Source organism: Oncorhynchus tshawytscha, linkage group LG06 (genome assembly GCF_018296145.1).
Source record: "Oncorhynchus tshawytscha isolate Ot180627B linkage group LG06, Otsh_v2.0, whole genome shotgun sequence".
In the NCBI taxonomy this organism is placed as follows: Eukaryota; Metazoa; Chordata; class Actinopteri; order Salmoniformes; family Salmonidae; genus Oncorhynchus; species Oncorhynchus tshawytscha.
Window position 1 is genome coordinate 36,425,769 of NC_056434.1, and position 20,919 is coordinate 36,446,687.

At 44.0% G+C, this 20,919-nt stretch overlaps 1 protein-coding gene across 5 annotated transcripts in view; it reads right to left on the reverse strand.

Annotated features, from left to right (window-relative positions):
- The window catches only part of LOC112245413 (tripartite motif-containing protein 44), a 70,021-nt gene that overhangs the window by 22,774 nt on the left and 26,328 nt on the right, over positions 1-20,919 (reverse strand). For 3 of the 5 annotated variants that reach the window (XM_024413504.2, XM_024413503.2, XM_024413502.2), the window contains one exon: positions 11,556-11,840. In XM_024413504.2, coding sequence (XP_024269272.1) covers positions 11,556-11,840 — 285 coding nt within the window. Of the gene's footprint in view, positions 1-4,525; positions 4,552-11,555; positions 11,841-20,919 lie in introns of all 5 variants that reach the window. The other 2 variants (XM_024413506.2, XM_024413505.2) reach the window with 2 other exon arrangements.

Sequence of the window (20,919 nt, forward strand, 5' to 3'; positions counted from 1 at the left end):
ACCAAATCAATGTGTGTGTGGTGTATTATGTGAGAGCTGTGCAAGGGGGGCAATGGCACCTCTTGGTAGGATATAAATTGATTCAATTAAAGAGAATCTCATAATACATCATTAGCACACAAACAGGCAAACCATGACCAAGTTCATAAAGAGGCTTCAATTGTGCAATTAGAGCCAGATGACAAGTATGGTCATGACCTGTGTCTATGTAGAACTAACACTGGGGAGAGGGGGCTAGGGAGAGAGGCTCATCACTAACACTGGGGAGAGGGGACTAGGGAGAGAGGCTCCTCACTAACACTGGGGAGAGGGGACCATCACTAACGCTGGGGAGAGGGGACTAGGGAGAGAGGCTCATCACTAACACTGGGGAGAGGGACTAGGGAGAGAGGCTCCTCACTAACACTGAGGAGAGGGGACTAGGGAGAGTGGCTCATCACTAACACCGAGGAGAGGGGACTAGGGAGAGAGGCTCATCACTAACACTGGGGAGAGGGGACTAGGGAGAGAGGCTCCTCACTAACACTGAGGAGAGGGGACTAGGGTGAGAGGCTTCTCACTAACACTGGGGAGAGGGGACTAGGGAGAGAGGCTCATCACTAACACCTCAATAACACAGGGGAGAGGAAGCTAGGGAGAAGAGTACAGTCGTGGCCAAAGGTTTTGAGAATTTTCACAAAAATTCTGCTGCCTCAGTGTCTAGATATTTTTGTCAGATGTTACTATGGAACAATGAAGTATAATCATAAGCATTTCATAAGTGTCAAAGGCTTTTACTGACAATTACATGAAGTTGATGCAAAGAGTAAATATTTGCAGTGTTGACCCTTCTTTTTCAAGTCCTCTGAAATCCACCCTGGCATGCTGTCAATTAACTTCTGGGCCACATCCTGACTGATGGCAGCCCATTCTTGCATAATCAATGCTTGGAGTTTGTCAGAATTTGTGGGGTGTGTGTTTGTCCATCCGCCTCTTGAGGATTGACCACAAGTTCTCAATGGGAATAAGGTCTGGGGAGTTTCCTGGTCATGCACCCAAAATATCGATGTTTGGTTCCCATAGCCACTTCGTTATCACTTTTGCTTTATGGCAAGGTGCTCCATCATGCTGGAAAAGGCATTGTTCGTCACCAAACTGTTCCTGGATGGTTGGGAGAAGTCGCTCTCTGAGGATGTGTTGGTACCATTCTTTATTCATGGCTGTGTTCTTAGGCAAAATTGTGAGGGAGCCCACTCCCTTGGCTGAGAAGCAACCCCACACATGAATGGTCTCGGGATGCTTTACTGTTGGCATGACACAGGACTGATGGCAGCACTCACCATGTATTCTCTAGACAAGCTTTTTTCCGGATGCCCCAAAACAATCGGAAAGGGGAATCATCAGAGAAAATGACTTTACCCCAGTCCTCAGCAGTCCAATCCCTGTACCTTTTGCAGAATATCAGTCTGTCCCTGATGTTTTTTCTGGAGAGAAGTGGCTTCTTTGCTGCACTTCTTGACACCAGGCCATCCTCCAAAAGTCTTCACCTCACAGTGCATGCAGATGCACTCACACCTGCCTGCTGCCATTCCTGAGCAAGCTCTGTACTGGTGGTGCCCCAATCCCGCAGCTGAATCAACTTTAGGAGACGGTCTGTTGGACTTTCTTGGGCGCCCTGAAGCCTTCTTCACAACAATTGTAAGCTTGTAAGCTATAACCCTACAGAAATGAAAAAGACATGTATTCCCTCCACTTTCCCAGTCACATTCCTCCCTCTCTCCTTCCTTTAGTTCCCGTTCTTCTTGCATTAGGACTTCATTATGTTTTATACGTGTTGGTATCTGATGCCTTCATCCAGGCAGGGAGCTGGGCTAAATTCTGCATCCACAGCATTTTATGAAGATGGAAAAGAGTAGTGTATGTGCATACATGTATGAGTGTGTGCATACATTTGTGTACACTATCGTATTAGAACACCTACTCATTCAAGGGGTTTTCTTTATTTGTACTATTTTCTACATTGTAGCATAATAGTGAAGACATCAAAACCTCGAAATAGCACATATGGAATCATGTAGTAACCAAAAAAAGTGTTAAACAAATCCAAATATATTTTATATTTGAGGTTCTTCAAATAGCCACCCTTTGCATTGATGACAGCTTTGCACTCGCTTGGCATTCACTCAACCAGCTTCACCTGGAATGCTTTTCCAATAGTCTTGAAGGAGTTCCCACATATGCTGAGCACTTGTTGGATGCTTTCCTTCACTCTGCGGTCAGACTCATCCCAAACTATCTACATTTTGTTGAGATCGGGGGATTGTGGAGGCCAGGTCATCTGATGCAGCACTCCATCACTCTCCTTCTTGGTAAATAGCCCTTACACATCTTGGAGGTGTGTCGTGCCATTGTCCTGTAGAAAAACAGTCTCACTAAGCGCAAACCAGATGGGATGGCGTATCGCTGCAGAATCCTGTGGTTTAACACTTTTTTGGTTACTACATGATTCCATATGTGTCATTCCATAATTTTGATATCTTCACTATTCTTCTACAATGTAGAAAATAGTTAAAAAAACAAAAACAACAACCTGTGAATGAGTAGGTGTTCTAAAACCTTTGACTGGTAGAGAGTGTGTGCGTGTGTGTGTGTTAGATATCTATCTATCTATGTGGGTTAACCTTGACCAAGGGCATTGTAGAAGCGTTATCCAACCGTGGGGTCCCAATTCTCAGCCATCTGGTCTGGATAGAGAGTAGTGGATTGTGCTTGGGTCTCAGCATTACCATTGGCAGGCCCATCAGTTACAGCCCCTGAGCTGGCAGTTATACTGGGCCTCTCCATGGCTGGGTCAGGGCCATTAAAAACAAAACACTAGAATCTGCAAATATTGTACATTTCTCCAAAACAAATACTCCAACTCCTCTATGTACTTGCTCCATATTCTGCAGGTGTGTGACAAAACAAGGCAATGCTGATTGATGTGTTTATTCAGTTTCCCTGCCGTAGCTGCTATTTGGTTATTTGTGTTATCACTTATCTGTTCTGAAAATCCAACAACATTACAAAGATACAGACAGCTCTGTGTTTTCTTTCTCTAAAGCTTTTAGTTCAAAGCTTGTTGATGGTGTCGGTCTTAAAAGACACAGTCTTCTTTAACCTTTATTCAACCACAAAGTCCCTTTCAGATAAAGCATTTATTTCCCACCGGATATACTGAGGCTGACATTTCAGAAAGGCAGACAGAGGCACTGCCTGTGTCTCAGACCTTTACTGAGCGAGCGAGTGAGTGTGTGCGTGTGCATGTGTGTGTATGAGTGAGAGAGAGGTGGGGAGGCAGCCTGACATCAAGGCCGGGAGAGACACACACACCAAAGGGACACAGCAGGGGGTGATGGGACGGCAGCTGCTCCGAGCGAGCAGCTCCTCTGAGATCCATGTCAGTGTCAGGGAATCAATACGTGTGTGACTGGGTAAAGGCTATCTGTTACACCTACACCTTTACAAGAGAGAGACAGGTGGACAGATGGACAACAGGATGAACAGACAGACTTACAGATAGTAGGCAGGCAGACAGACAGACAAGACACACACACCCCCTACACGACTACCTACCAGACCAGCTTACTACAACACAGACCGTGCTGCCGAAGCACGGTCGATCCACCTGAAGGCTTGAGTTGACCCCAATAATCAGACTACAGCTTGACCACACACTAGTGGACAGTGTGTCTCTCCAGCATCCAGCCCGGCTCGGCCCAGTGTCCAATGAAGCGGACAGGGGCAGGTCATTCTGTGTTGCCGTGTGATTAAAGAGGGCAAGTCGTCACCTTTTCAAGCATTTAATTCCAGCGGGGACAGAGATTAGAGCAGCTAATTGCCTGGCTGGGCCACGGACGTGACACACATACAGTACTAAAGGGGAGGAGAAAAGGAGGGGGGGGACACTGTGCAAGGGCTGGAGAGAGAAGTGTGTGTGTGTGTTTTTAGCTTTTACTATCCTTGTGGGGACCACAAGTCCTCACAATGATTGTAAAACAAGGAAAGTGGGGACATTTGGCTATTGCCTTATTCCTTGTGGGGACCGGCGAAATGTCCTCACGTTCTTTGTTTTATCATCCTTGTGAGGAATTCTGGTCCTCACAAAGACAGTAAAAGCAACGTCTGTTAGGTTTAGGTTTGCAATTTGGGTTAGTATTAGGAGTTAAGGTTAGGGAAAATAGGAATTTTGAATGGGAATCAATTGTTTGGTCCCCACAAGGATAGTAAAACAAATGTGTGTGTGTGTGTGTGTGTGTGTGTGTGTGTGTGTGTGTGTGTGTGTGTGTGTGTGTGTGTGTGTGTGTGTGTGTGTGTGTGTGTGTGAGAGAGGAGTGCATGTGTGAGTTTACTGTACGTGTGAGTGTGAGCATGGATGTGTGTCGCATACTGATCCCCTCTCCCTGTAAGCCCACTGTAAAACCACCTGAGTGTGGGGATTTAAAAGGGTATTTTTCTCCCAGTTCTGCCAGATGCTATAAAAGAGGTTGTTATGAATCAGTCTTACCTTGGCCTGGCCTCAATGTCGCGCTGCTGAAAAAGGCAAGAGAAACAGCAGTTTAAATACAGGAGACTATAACACCATAGCACTGTGGTTGACACTGACACAATCAAACATCTACACAGATGGCAAGACATCACACAGCTGACATCCCATATCAAAAGCTATTCTCAAAGATATCGGTGTGTTACATGAGAGGAGAGTAAATGAGCCCAGTGGTGGATCAGTTCTCTGACAGTAGACACTGTTCACACTTTAATTAGCAGCCACAAGCAGCCACCTCAGTCACCATGCAGCCGCCAGCTATAGAGGAGAACCGCAGAGACTAACAAGACAGTACGATACTGTAGCTTCCCCTGGAGGGCCCTGCTAACTCCATCTCTCGGCTCCTTTTCATTAAAACAAATTAAATCAAATGATGTTATTTGTCACATGCGCCGAATAAAACAGGTGTAGACCTTACAGTGAAATGCGTACTTACAAGACCTTAACCAACAATGTTTTCAGAAAATACCTAAAAAAAGAAATAAAAGTAAAAAAAATCATTAAAGAGCAGCAGTAAAATAACAACAGCGAGGATATATACAGGGGGTACCGGTAGAGTCAATGTGCGGGGGCACCGGTTAGTCGAGGTAATTGAGGTAATATGTAATGTAGGTAGAGTGACTATGCATAGATAATAACAGAGTGTAGCAGCAGCGTAGAAGAGGGAGGGGCAATGGAAATAATATGGGTAGACATTTGATTAGATGTTCAAGAGTCTTATGACTTCGGGGAAGAAGCTGCTCAGAAGCCTCTTGGACCTAGATTTGGAGCTCCGGTACCGCTTGCCATGCGGTAGCAGAGAGAACAGTCTATGTCTATGACTAGGGTGGCTGGAGTCTGACAATTTTTAGGGCCTTTCTCTGACACCGCCTGATAAAGAGGTCCTGGATGGCAGGAAGCTTGGCCCCAGTGATGTACCGTACGCACTACCCTCTGTAGTGCCTTGCGGTCAGAGGCCGAGAAGTTGCCATACCAGGCAGTGATGCAAACCGTCAGGATGCTCTCGATGATACAGCTGTCGAACCTTTTGAGGATCTGAGGACCCAAGCCAAATATTTTCAGTCTCTTGAGGGGGAATAGGTTGTTTTGTCGTGCCCTCTTCACGACTGTCTTGGTGTCCTTGAACCATGTTATTTTTTTACATTTTAAAATTTTTATTTCACCTTTATTTAACCAGGTAGGCTAGTTGAGAACAAGTTCTCATTTGCAACTGCGACCTGGCCAAGATAAAGCATAGCAGTGTGAACAGACAACACAGAGTTACACATGGAGTAAACAATAAACAAGTCAATAACACAGTAGAAAAAAAAAGAAAAAAAAGGGGAGTCTATATACATTGTGTGCAAAAGGCATGAGGAGGTAGGCGAATAATTACAATTTTGCAGATTAATAACACTGGAGTGATAAATGATCAGATGGTCATGTACAGGTAGAGATATTGGTGTGCAAAAGAGCAGAAAAGTAAATAAATAAAAACAGTATGGGGATGAGGTAGGTAAAAATGGGTGGGCTATTTACCGATAGACTATGTACAGCTGCAGCGATCGGTTAACTGCTCAGACAGCAGATGTTTGAAGTTGGTGAGGGAGATAAAAGTCTCCAACTTCAGCGATTTTTGCAATTCGTTCCAGTCACAGGCAGCAGAGAACTGGAACGAAAGGCGGCCAAATGAGGTGTTGGCTTTAGGGATGATCAGTGAGATACACCTGCTGGAGCGCGTGCTACGGATGGGTGTTGCCATCGTGACCAGTGAACTGAGATAAGGCGGAGCTTTACCTAGCATGGACTTGTAGATGACCTGGAGCCAGTGGGTCTGGCGACGAATATGTAGCGAGGGCCAGCCGACTAGAGCATACAAGTCGCAGTGGTGGGTGGTATAAGGTGCTTTAGTGACAAAACGGATGGCACTGTGATAAACTGCATCCAGTTTGCTGAGTAGAGTGTTGGAAGCAATTTTGTAGATGACATCGCCGAAGTCGAGGATCGGTAGGATAGTCAGTTTTACTAGGGTAAGTTTGGCGGCATGAGTGAAGGAGGCTTTGTTGCGGAATAGAAAGCCGATTCTTGATTTGATTTTCGATTGGAGATGTTTGATATGAGTCTGGAAGGAGAGTTTACAGTCTAGCCAGACACCTAGGTACTTATAGATGTCCACATATTCAAGGTCGGAACCATCCAGGGTGGTGATGCTGGTCAGGCGTGCGGGTGCAGGCAGCGAACGGTTGAAAAGCATGCATTTGGTTTTACTAGCGTTTAAGAGCAGTTGGAGGCCACGGAAGGAGTGTTGTATGGCATTGAAGCTCGTTTGGAGGTTAGATAGCACAGTGTCCAAGGACGGGCCGGAAGTATATAGAATGGTGTCGTCTGCGTAGAGGTGGATCAGGGAATCGCCCGCAGCAAGAGCAACATCATTGATATATACAGAGAAAAGAGTCGGCCCGAGGATTGAACCCTGTGGCACCCCCATAGAGACTGCCAGAGGACCGGACAGCATGCCCTCCGATTTGACACACTGAACTCTGTCTGCAAAGTAATTGGTGAACCAGGCCAGGCAGTCATCCGAAAAACCGAGGCTACTGAGTCTGCCGATAAGAATATGGTGATTGACAGAGTCGAAAGCCTTGGCAAGGTCGATGAAGACGGCTGCACAGTACTGTCTTTTGTTGGTGATGTGGACGCCAAGGAACTTGAAGCTCTCAACCTACTCCACTACAGCCCCGTCGATGAGAATGGGGGCTTGCTCGGTCCTCCTTTTCCTGTAGTCCACAATCAAGACACAATGAACAGAACTACCCTCCTTCTTCCCACTTAGTTAAAAGTGGACTATTTGATATTAAAATCTAATTTGAATAGGTGCAGAACTAAAATCAATTGTAAAAATAAGAACATATTGTGAGGCTGGGTGGGCCAGATGGGTGGGGTCTAGTTTACTATAGTAACCCAGGTCTGATTGAGACTGGTGAAATGTCAAATGAGTGATATCTACAGTGATGGCATTCATTTCTCTCTCTATGGCTGCATTTAGACTGGCAGCACAATTCCTGTGCTTTTACATCTGCATTGCCTTGGCGTTTTAGGCTGTGTTTCTGTATAAGCACTTTGTGACCTCTGCTGATGTAAAAAGGGCTTTATAAATACATTTGATAGAAATCTGATTTTTTTTCACTTTTGACCAATCAGGTCAGCTCTGATGTGAAAAGATCTGACATGATTGGTCTGGTTTAGGAGCAGGTCAGGTTGAGGCCTGGGTCAACACGGTCAGCACACTGGGCATCTAATGACAAGCTAATGGCTGATTGGACCCTGTCCGAGGCCAGTTTGAGGCCAGGAGGCTTTACACATGATTGTACCCACTGCTTCTACTCTCTATTGTCAAACACTCACTTGCTCACACACAGGCATGCATGTACAAATGAGGAAACTACTGTAACTTGCTCAAACAAACAGCCACACTCATTCTAGTATGCACACTAACACAGATTCATATGGGTGCAAACACATCTCACACAATTCAATGGAACGTGTTAGTCTGTGTATTGGTGCACTGTGGCATGTGAGAGGGTCAGTGTGCATGATTGTCTATCTGTATGGGTATCATTCCAGTCTGTGCACTTTGCTGTGTGTGTTTATGCTCTGCAGTGTGTATTTGTCTGTATGCTTAGCTGTGTGTGTTCTGCAGTGTGTGTGTATTCTCTGACTATGTGTGTGGTTGTGTGCATGTGCTATGTGAGACTTTGTGTGTGTGTTCTGTCAGACAGGCTGAGGGATGATTTCCTCCGGGGTGACAGATCAGTGCTCAGTAATCATGGTGGGTGGTGTTTGGAGGGTAAACACAGCGGGCGTACGTCTGTAGAGCTACTTGCCTACATACCTACCTACCACCCGCCAGCCCGCCCCGCTCTCTATTGATTTAATGACAGATCTGTAGATTACACTGCAAAACAGGAGCCCATTCATTCTGTAATAAATGTACACAGCAACTGCCATAACAGCTGGCCCATTCTTTATCAGCTTTACCTCTATTTAGGCTAATTTCCTAGCGAGCATTAACACAAACACACACGCACAAGCATCATTCTCTGGACTTCTCAAACTAGTATGTATTTTATAGGATAAATTATGGGATTATGTTAATGTTTTTGCCTAAAATTGCAAAACTATCAGATAATTTGGGTAATTAACAAGTCATGTATGACAATCTATGGTAACTTTGGTAATTTACACTTGAATAACTTTTCAAAAACTATTCATGTATAGTATAAATTTTTCTAAATTGTGTCCATATTTCCCATGAGTTTCTGGAGGATAGACCATATGGTTCAATAGAAAATAGCCTAATTTATGGAAAAAAAAGCATCTAATCAACAATGGCATTATTTTCAATTAACTCTGCAACTCTTCCAACTATTGACTTTTTTTTCAAAACTGCCACCAGTTTGGCGACAAAACATTTTCAACAAAGACATATTGACATAGTACAATTCATGCTGAAGCCCTCATATTAAACACCAGTGGCATTCACTAAGTTGATGGTATATATTTAGGATAATGGTTTTACAGCTTTGTCATTCTATTTTTTGTTTAAAAACCATGTTATATATTTTACATGTGAAAAGGCAAAACAGAGGGCCAGAGAAAATGACAGACACCTGTGATGATCCGAAGTACCCAAAAGGGAAACTAGATGTCTTGTGATAGATTACCTAAAATCCTTCGAACATTTCCAGTAATATTCACTACGTTTGCCTGATCTAAAGCAAGCGGACTCATCTCAATTATGAGAAGTATGCTTTAGAGAGGGGTTTGAGGAAGGATAATGATCGGGATGATATTATTCCATCCTAAATGATTTCCATAGTCTTATTCTTTCAGATGTGGTTTGTGGTTGCTGGTCTGTTGGTATTCATACAGTGCGTTTCTGTTGCTTTCCTCTCTCAGATCTGCAGTTGGCATCTTTTCCATCTTGTAAGTAGATAGTGGGGCCACTACATCAGAGAATACAGATGGCTAGAACTGAAACGCGCTCGAAAATGTGATTAGATTGTGTGTATAAATTGGTATTAGGGTCTTCTCTCTAACTCGTTCCCTATCTTGTATCTCTTGCACACACACAAATGTTTCTATTTGTACCTCATCATACACACACATATATCCCTAAGGCATCTCAAACACTGTACATCTCTCTCCTATAGACATCTCTAAGTCACAGCGGGGCATTACTCAAAGCAGAAATGACTTACAGGAGAGAAGAAACAGGGCAACCATCACCATTCAATTAGGCCCTTAATGAACTCGGACCACCGCGAGCCGAAAATTTCACCCAGGAAAGCAATCTGCAGGCTGGCCACAGCCATTACTACATCCCTCCGTCTCTCCCTGACTGCCAGCCACCCTGACTGGCTCATGCCTGAGAGGCTCCACCAGGGAAGACAATAGTCCAGTCTCCAACAGTTAAACTATAGCAGTTGAGTAATGGGCCAGGAGGATCTTTTAATTTACCCCTGTAGAAATAAGAGCCTTCTCTTTTAATTTTTTAAATTTTTTAACCTTTATTTAACCAGGCAAGTCAGTTAAGAACACATTCTTATTTTCAATGACGGCCTGGGAACAGTGGGTTAACTGCCTGTTCAGGGGCAGAATGACAGATTTGTACCTTGTCAGCTCGGGGGTTTGAACTCGCAACCTTCTGGTTACCAGTCCAACGCTCTAACCACTAGGCTACGCTGCCTGGGAACGCCTCTTAACTAGTATGAGGGAGGAGGAGTGGGTGGGGAGGGGAATGGGGAGGGGGTGTGTGCATGTGAGTGAGTGAGAATGCATGTGTATGTGTTTGTAAATGTGTACGTATGTAAATGTCAGTGTGTCACTGTATGAGTGTGCGAATAATGGTGTGGGCGTATGAGAAAGTAACCTTGGCAGGGATTGGTATGTAGAAGAGTATTTCCAGCTGGTGTCTCTCTCTCTCTGTGTGTGTGTGTACCTGACAAGCAGCCAGAGGACATACATAGTTACACTTAAGCTCCCAGCTATGCAGTGCTAAACATGTTTACATCTAAGAACCCACCCTAGTTTTACACAAGCAGCTTCCCAAATAAAAAACCTGGTCTCAGGGCATTTTGTATTATTCTGTGGGTAAATCCGGGACAATCCATTTAGTATCATATGTTACGTTTCATATAGTTTGTATTAATTTGTGGATAACCATCACCCATTTTATATGATATGTTATGAATTACAATTCGTATTACATGTTACGAATTTGCAAATTATATAATATGTTACGAATTTGCAAAACGTATGATATGTTGCAAATCTAGCTAGGTGGCCAACTTTAGCTAGCTGGCTAATATTAGCGAGGTTAGGGTTAGCTAACATGCTAAGTAGTTGCAAAGTTGCTAAAAAGCAGTAAGTAGTTGAAAAGTTGCTAATTAGCTAAAATGCTAAAGTTATCAGTGATGAGATTTGAAATCTAAACCTTCAGGTTGCTAAACATTCGCGTTATACGCTTGCCCATCCACCAAGAACAACCACCCTACTTTCATTTTTGCCTTAAGTAACCATCTGGTCTTATGTAACCATACCAAACATAACATATAATACTAATTTGAGTGACCCGGATTTACATTTAGTGTGTTAGCCTGGTCTCATAGACTAAACATGAGTTTAAAAAAGTGGTGTAAACTGATTTTATCCCTTTGTACTCAGCACCGACCTTATAACTGACCTATATAAATGTTTTATCCTAACCCACCATCATACTAGGATATCTGAAAAGGCACAGCATGTTGAATTACCAATCAACATGCCGTGGCTTTTCAGATATCCTAGTATGATGGTGGGCTAGGATGAAACATTTATATAGGTCAGTTATAAGGTCAGTTATAAGGTCGGTGCTGCGTTACACACCCAATGATGCACTGATCCAAGATCAGTACCTACAGTGGTAACATCTACCCTGACAATGGTGGTGTATAAGGGAGAGGTGCCTCACCGCTGGTCTGGGCCATGGTCCTCCCTGGGCTAGGGCGGCTACTCCGGCTCCAGGCTGTGCCTCGGCCTGGTCCAGCTGGCCCAGCTGCTGCGTGATACAGGCCATCTCCTCCTGGAGCCGCTCGGTGTGGACGGTGATCTCAGCGATCTTCTCGGCGGCGGCGGCGGTCAGGAAGGCTTCCTTCAGGTCCACTAGGTGGAGGGTCCTCTTCTCCTCCAGACGAACTAGCCGGTGGAGCTCATCAAACTGACTGTTGACATACGCCTCCAACTGCTCTGTAGACATCTAGAGAGGAGAGCGAGAGAGCAAGAGAGAAAGCGAGAGAGAGATGGAAGAATGTGAAAGAAGGTGAAGAGATGTGAGGAAGAATAGCAGGATGAAAATGTGCAACAGTCGCATTGACGGTCTACAGACAGTCGGCCTGAGTCAGTGTCTCCCCTATATCAATTTCTCAAAAAAAGAACAAACACATTTTTTTTAAGTAGTTGAAAAGTTGCTAATTAGCTAAAATGCTAAAGTTATCAGTGATGAGATTTGAAATCTAAACCTTCGGGTTGCTAAACATTGGCGTTATATGCCTGCCCATCCACCAAGAACAACCACCCTACTTTCATTTTTGCCTTAAGTAACCATCTGGTCTTATGTAACCATACCAAACATAACATATAATACTAATTTGAGTGACCCGGATTTACATTTAGTGTGTTAGCCTGGTCTCATAGACTAAACATGAGTTTAAAAAAGTGGTGTAAACTGATTTTATCCCTTTGTACTCAGCACCGACCTTATAACTGACCTATATAAATGATTTATCCTAACCCACCATCATACTATGATATCTGAAAAGGCACAGCATGTTGAATTAACAATCAACATGCTGTGGCTTTTCAGATATCCTAGTTAATATTTTCTTTTTTGTAAATCAGGATTGTAAAAAAAAAATCTGTTTTAACCTTAACAACTAAGATCATCTTCTGTGATGTGGTACACAGCAGCACTAAACAGGTGTGTTGACATGACAACTGAGTTGGAGCTTTGAATGACCCTTGCCCCCCTTTGTTCCATTCTGGCTGAAGACCTAGCTAGCAAGTAACTAGCCAACAACAGACACAGATGAAAAGGGAAAACATAAGTATCTTTGCTATAGATGAATATGGTAAACATTGAATTATATTTACTGACACCCTACAGTCAAATGTTCCCAACAGAAGAGTAGCTCTCTAGCTATTTAAATCACACCCCTCTGCAACCACTCCTTCTTTGATGTTGGTTACGGTACTTATTTAAATTAGGGAAGAAAATATCATGTTACCGTTGGTGTATTAAAATTATGACGTCACCCTATACCATTAATAATCCTGCCTCCTGAATGCAAGTGTTTGATACGGGGGAGACGAGTAACTTTATGATCAAACTTTATCAATGTTAAAGGAACATTCATTTTTCATAGGAAATTATCTTTAAAATAGTCAAATGTCTCTGCGGCCAAGAGGAGAGCCACTACAATTTTAGGTCGGAGACTGCATCATTGACTAAGCCCACCACCACACCCACCACCTAAGCCCCATTTTGATCCAGAAAAACACCTGAAGTGGCAAGTTTAAACGTGTATTTGTAGAATATTTTGGGGTGTTTCAATTAGGTAAATGCAGATGGGCAGCCTATTTATTGAATGACGCAATGCTGCATTAGTTGAGATTCAGGTTATAATGCTTTTAAAGGGAAAATTATATTTTGGATGGTGTCACCAGAATTTAATTTAAATTGATTTTGGTGTAGAATGTCCTTTTAAAAAGTCACCAGAAGTGACCTCAGTTGTTTTACAACTTGATTGGTGTTCACCTGTTGTAAATTCAATTGATTGGACATGATTTAGAAAAGCACACACCTGCCTCTATAAATGTCCCACAGTTGACAGTGAATGTCAGATCAAAAACCAAGCCATGAGATCGAGGGTACCAAAAAATGTCTGCAGCATTGAAGGTCCCAAAGAACACAGTGGCCTCCATCATTCTTAAATGGAAGAAGTTTGGAACCACCAAGACTCTTCCTAGAGCTAGCCGCCAGCCAAACTGCACAATCGGGGGAGAAGGGCCTTGGTTAAGGAATGGACAGATAACCTGATGGTCACAATGACAGAGCTCCAGAGTTCCTCTGTGGAGATGGAAGAACCTTCCAGAAGGACAACGATCTCTGCAGTACTCCACCAATCAGGCCTTTATGGTAGAGTGGCAAGACGAAATCCACTCCTCAGTAGAAGGCACATCACATCCCACTTGGAGTTTCCCAAAAGGCACCTAAAGGACTCTCCGACCATGAGAAACAAGACACTCTGGTCTGATGAAACCAAGATTTAAATATTTGGCCTGAATGCCAAGCGGCACGTCTGGGGGAAACCTGGCGCTATCCCTACAGTGAAGCACGATGGTGGGAGCAGCATAATGCTGCGGGGCAGGGACTGGGAGACGAGTCAGGATCGAGGGAAAGATGAACAGAGCTAAGTAGAGAGAGATCCTTGATGAAAATCTGCTCCAGATCACTCAGGACCTTAAGCACACAGCCAAGATAACGCAGGAGTGGCTTCGGGACAAGTCTCAATGTACTTGAGTGGCCCAGCCAGAGCCCAGAATTGAACCAGATCGGACATCTCTGGAGAGAACTGAAAATAGCTGTGCAGCGACACTCCCCATCCAACCTGAAAGTATCTGCAGAGAAGAAAGGGGGAAACTCCCCAAATACAGGAGTGCCAAGCTTGTAGCGTCATACCCAATAAGAATGAGATACAATAGCCGGACACCTTCTACTGCCGGTACGGGGCACGGAACCCCGCCGGTCCTTCACAACCGGACTACGACGTGATCTGCTCCAGGGGGTACTCAACTGGCCCCTACACCATGACGTCCCCTGAATGCCCATCTGCTAGCCGCAGCCCGCTAGCTGTCTAGAGAATATTGGACTGTTAGCTGTATACACCCATCGGACAATTTCTTGGTCCTCTATACCTATTTTGCCAATTGGACTTGGACCCCTCTGCTACTCGGAACCCTACTAACCCATCACGACTGGTTCTATCGACGTCACCACACACGGAGGCTAAAACAGACTTTTCCTCCATTGAGACGTCCCTCTAAGGCCCTTCTGCTAGCTTGCTAGCCCCGGCCTACTAGCTGTCTGAATCGTCGCGTCTCCAGCCAGCCCAACCACTCACTGGACCCCTATGATCACCAGGCTACGCATGCCTCTCCCTAATATCAATATGCCTTATCCATTACAGTCCTGGTTAGTGATTGTCTTATTTCACTGTAGAGCCTCTAGCCCTGCTCAATATGCCTTAACCAACTAGTTTCACCTCCCACATATGCGGTGACATCACCTGGTTTAAACATCTCTAGAGACAATATCTCTCTCATCATTACTCAATGCCTCGGTTTACCTTCAATGTACTCACATCCTACCATACCTCTGTCTGTACATTATGCCTTGAATCTATTCTATCGCGCCCAGAAACCTGCTCCTTTTACTCTCTGTTCCGAACGCACTAGGTGACCAGTTCTGATAGCTTTTAGCTGTACCCTTATCCCACTCCTCCTCTGTTCCTCTGGTGATGTAGAGGTTAATCCAGGCCCTGCAGTGCCTAGCTCCACTCCTACTCCCCAGGTACTCTCATTTGTTGACTTCTGTAAGCGTAAAAGTCTTGGTTTCATGCATGTTAACATTAGAAGCCTCCTCCCTGAGTTTGTTTTATTCACTGCTTTAGCACACTCTGCCAACCTGGATGTCCTAGCCATGTCTGAACCCTGGCTTAGGAAGACCACCAAAACCCCTGAAAATTCCATACCTAACTATAATATAATATGTTTCGACAAGATAGAACTGCCAAAGGGGGCAGTGCAGTCTACAATCTACTGCAGAGATAGTCTGAAGAGTTCCGTCTTACTATCCAGGTCTGTGCCCAAACAATTCGAGCTTCTACTTTAAAAAATGAACCTTTCCAGAAACAAGTCTCTCACCATTGCCACTTGCTATAGACCACCCTCTGCCCTCAGTTATGCCCTGGACACCATATGTCAATTGATTGCCCCCCCATCTATCTTCAGAGCTTGTGATGCTAGGTGACCTAAACTGAGACATGCTGAACACCCCAGCCATTCAACAATCTAAACTTGATGCCCTCAATCTCACACAAATTATCAATGAACCCACCAGGTACAACCCCAAATCCATAAACACGGGCACCCTCATTGATATCATCCTAACCAACTTGCCCTCCAAATACACCTCTGCTGTTTTCAACCAAGATATCAGCCATCACTGCCTCATTGCCTGCATCCGTAATGGGTCTGCGGTCAAACGACCAACCCTCATCACTGTCAAACGCTCCCTAAAACACTTGGGCGAGAAGGCCTTTCTAAATCAACCTGGCCCGGGTATCCTGGAAGGATATTGACCTCATGCCGACAGTAGAGGATGCCTGGTTATTCTTTAAAAGTGCCTTCCTCTCCATCCAGTATGCCCCATTCAATTTTTTTTAACCATGAACCGATATAACCCTTGGTTCTCTCCCAACCTGACTGCCATTGACCAGCACAAAAACATCCTGTGGCGTTCTGCATTAGCATCGAATAGCCCCCGTGATATGCAACTTTTCAGGGAAGATAGGAACAAATATACACAGGCAGTTAGGAGGCTATATTCTTCAAGCAGAAATTTGCATCCTGTAGCACAAACTCAATAAAGTTCTGGGACACTGTAAAGTCCATGGAGAATAAGAGCACCTCCCCCCAGCTGCCCAATGCACTGAGGCTAGGAAACACTGTCACCCCTTCCCCGATCAACAGCCCTCCACAGCAACTCGCCCAAGCCTTCCCCATTTCTCCTTCACCCAAATCCAGATAGCTGATGTTCTGAAAGAGCTGCAAAATCTGGAACCCTACAAACAGACGGGCAAGACAATTTGAACCATCTCTTTGTAAAATTATCTGCCAAAATTGTTGCAACCCCTATTACTAGCCTGTTCAAACTCTTTAGTATCGTCTGAGATACCCATAGATAGGAAAGCTGCCGCGGTCATCCCCCTCTTCAAACTGGGACACACTCTAGACCCAAACTGTTGTAGACCTATATCTATCCTGCCCTGCCTTTCTAAGGTCTTCGAAAGCCAAGTTAACAAACAGATCACCGACCATTTCGAATCCCACCGTACCACCTTCGCTTTGGAATCTGGTTTCAGAGCTGGTCATGGGTGCACCTCAGCCACGCTCAAGGTCCTAAACAATATCATAACCGCCATTGATAAGAGACATTACTGTGCAGCTGTATCCAACAACCTGGCCAAGGCTTTCGACTCTCTCAATCACCACATTCTTATCGACAGACTCAACAGCCTTGGTTTCTCAAATGATTGCCTAGCCTGGTTCACCAACTACTTCTCAGATAAGAGTTCAGTGTGTCAAATCGGAGAACCTGTTGTCCAGACCTCTGGCAGTCTCTATGGGGGTGCCACAGGGTTCAATTCTCAGGCCGATTCTCTTCTCTGTATAAAACAAAAATGATGTCACTCTTGCTGCTGGTGATTCTCTGATCCACCTCCACGCACACAACACCATTCTGTATACCTCTGGCCCTTCTTTGGACACTGTGTTAACTAACCTCCAGAAGAGCTTCAATTCCATACAACTATCCTTCCGTGGCATCCAACTGCTCTTAAATGCAGATAAAACTAAATGCATGCTCTTCAACCAATCGCTGCCCGCACCTGCCCGCCAGTCCAGCATCACTACTCTGGATGGTTGACTTAGAATATGTGGACAACTACAAATACCTAGGTGTCTGGTTAGCCTCTAAACTCTCCTTCCAGACTCACATTAAGCATCTCCTTTCCAAAATTAAATCTAGAATCAGCTTCCTATTTCACAACAAAGCATCCTTCACTCATGCTGCCAAACATACCCTCGTACAACTGACCATCCTACCGATCCTCGGCAATGTCATTTACAAAATAGCCTCCAACACTCTACTCAACAAATTGGATGCAGTCTATCACAGTGCCATACGTTTTATCAACAAAGCCCCAGATACTATCCACCACTGCGACCTGTATGCTCTCGTTGGCTGTCCCTCGCTTCATAGTCATCGCCAAACCCACTGGCTCCAGGTCATTTACAAGTCCCAGCTAGATAAAGCCCCGCCTTATCTCAGCTCACTGGTCACTATAGCGGCACCCACCCGTAGCACGCGTTCCAGCAGGTATATCTCACTGGTCACCCCCAAAGCCAATTCTTCCTTTGGCCGCCTTTCCTTCCAGTTCTCTCCTGCCAATGACTGAAATGAACTTCAAAAATCACTGAAGCTGGAGACTCATATCACCCTCACTAGCTTTAAGCACCAGCTGTCAGAGAAACTCACAGATCACTGCACCTGTACATAGCCCATCCAACGACCTCACCCCCATACTGTATTTATTTATCTTGCTCCGTTGCATCCCAGTATCTCTACTTGCACATTTATCTTCTGAACATCTACCATTCCAGTGTTCAATTGCTATATTGTAATTACTTTGCCACCATGGCCTATGTATTGCCTTACCTGCCTTATCCTACCTCATTTGCACATGCTGTATATAGACTTCTTCTACTGTATGTTTGTTTATTCCATGTGTAACTCTGTGTTGCTGTTTGTGTCAAACTGCTTTGCTTTATTTTGGCCAGGTCGCAGTTGCAAATGAGAACTTGTTCTCAACTAGCCTACCTGGTTAAATAAAGGTGAAATAAAAATAAATAACATTTTAAAAAGAATCAAGGCTGTAATCGCTGCCAAAAGTGCTTCAATAAAGTACTGAGTAAAGGGTCTGATTTTTTTAAATCTACAGTTGAAGTTGGAAGTTTATTTTCACTTAGGTTGGAGTCATTAAAACTCATTTTTCAAACTATAGTTTAACAAACTATAGTTTTCGTAAGTTGGTTAGGACATCTACTTTGTGCATGACACAAGTAATTTTTCCAACAATTGTTTACAGATTATTTCACTTATACTGTATCACAATTCCAGTGGGTCAGAAGTTAACATACGCTAAGTTGACTGTGCCTTTAATAAACAGCTCGGAAAATTCCTGAAAATTATGTCATGGCTTTAGAAGCTTCTGATAGGCTAATTGACATCATTTGAGGGAATTGGAGGTACGGATGTATTTCAAGGCCTCCCTTCAAACTCAGTGCCTCTTTGTTCGACATCATGGAAAAATCTAAAGCAATTAGTCAAGACCTCAGGATAAAAGGTATAGACCTCCACAAGTCTCATTCATCCTTGGGAGCAATTTCCAAATGCCTGAAGGTACCACATTCATCTGTACAAACAATGGTAAGTATAAACACCATGGGACCACGCAGCCGTCATACCGCTCAGGAAGGAGATGCATCCTGTCTCCTAGAGATGAACATACTTTGCTGCGAAAAGTGCAAAAAAAAAAGTTTTTTTTATTTTACCTTTATTTAAATAGGCAAGTCAGTTAAGAACAAATTCTTATTTTCAATGACGGCCTAGGAACAGTGGGTTAACTGCCTGTTCAGGGGCAGAACGACAGATTTGTACCTTGTCAGCAACTTTTTTGGGCTACTAATCCAACGCTTTAACCACTAGGCTACCCTGCCACCCCCCCAAAAATAAAATCAATCCCAGAACAGAAGCAAAGGACCTTGTGAAGATGCTGGAGGAAACAGGTACAAAATAAGCTATATCCACAGTAAAATGAGTACTCTATCGATATAACCTGAAAGGCCGCTCAGCAAGGAAGAAGCCACTGCTCCAAAACCGCCATAAAAAAGCCAGACTACGGTTTGCAACTGCACATGGGGACAAAGATCATACTTTTTGGAGGAGTGTCCCCTGATCGAATGAAACAAAAATAGAACTGTCTGGCCATGATGGCCATTGTTATGTTTGGAGGAAAAAGGGGGAGGCTTGAAAGCCGGAGAACACCATCCCAACTGTGAAGCTCGGGGGTGGCAGCATCATGTTGTGGGGGTGCTTTGCTGCAGGAGGGACTGGGGTACTTCACAAAATAGATGGTATTATGAGGAAGGGAAATTATGTGGAAATATTGAAGCAACATCTCAAGACATCAGTCAGGAAGTTAAAGCCTGGTCGCAAATGGGTCTTCCAAATGGACAATGACCCCAAGCATACTTCCAAAGTTGTGGCAAAATGGCTTAAGGGCAATAAAGTCAAGGTATTGGAGTGGCCATCACAAATCCCTGACCTCAATCCCATAGAAAATTTGTAGGCAGATCTGAAAAAAACATGTGTGAGCAAGAAGGCCTACAAACCTGACATAGTTACACCAGCTCTGCCAGGAGGAATGGGCCAAAATTTACCCAACTTACTGTGGGAAGCTTGTGGAAGGCTACCCGAAACATTTGACCCAAGTTAAAGGCAATGCTAACAAATACTAATTGAGTGCATGTAAACTTCTGACCCACCGGGAATGTGATGAAAGAAATAAAAGCTGAAATAAACCATTCTCTCTACTATTATTCTGACATTTCACATTCTTAAAATAAAGTGGTGATCCTAACTGACCTATGACAGGGAATTTTTACTAGGATTAAATGTCAGGAATTGTGAAAAAGTTTAAATGTATTTGGCTAAGGTGTATGTAAACTTCCGACTAACAGATTAGATAGACATTTTCTGTCGATTAAAACAACATGAAATTTAACATAAATACAGTGTGGACATTGTTAATGTTGTAAATGACTAGTGTAGCTGGAAACAACTTATTTTTAATGGAATATCTACGTAGGCGTACAGAGGCCCATTATCAAGAACCATCACTCCAGAAAACTGTTGATCTGATTAAAGAAGAAAAAAAACTGGCCTTTACTCTTGTTGAGTATCTGGAGCATCAGCATTTGTGGGTTTGATTACGGGCTCAAAATGGCCAGAAACAAATAACTTTTTTCTGAAACCCATCAGTCTATTCTTGTTCTGAGAAATTAAGGCAGTTTCATGTGAAAAAATTGCCAAGAAACTGAAGATCTGGTACAAAGCTGTGTACTAGTCCCTTTACAGAACAGCTCAAACTGGCTCTAACCAGAATAGAAAGAGGATTGGGAGGCCCCGGTGCACAACTGAGCAAGAGGACAAGTGTCTAGTTTGAGAAACAGATGCTTCATAAGTCCTCAAGCTTAATTAAATAGTACCCGCAAAACACCCTTCTCAAAGTCAACAGTGAAGAGGCAGAGTTCCTCTGTCCAGTGTCTGTGTTATTTTGCCCATCTTAATCTTTTCTTTTTATTGGCCAGTCTGAGATATGTCTTTTTCTTTGCAACTCTGCGTAGAAGACCAACTTCCCGGAGTCGCCTCTTCA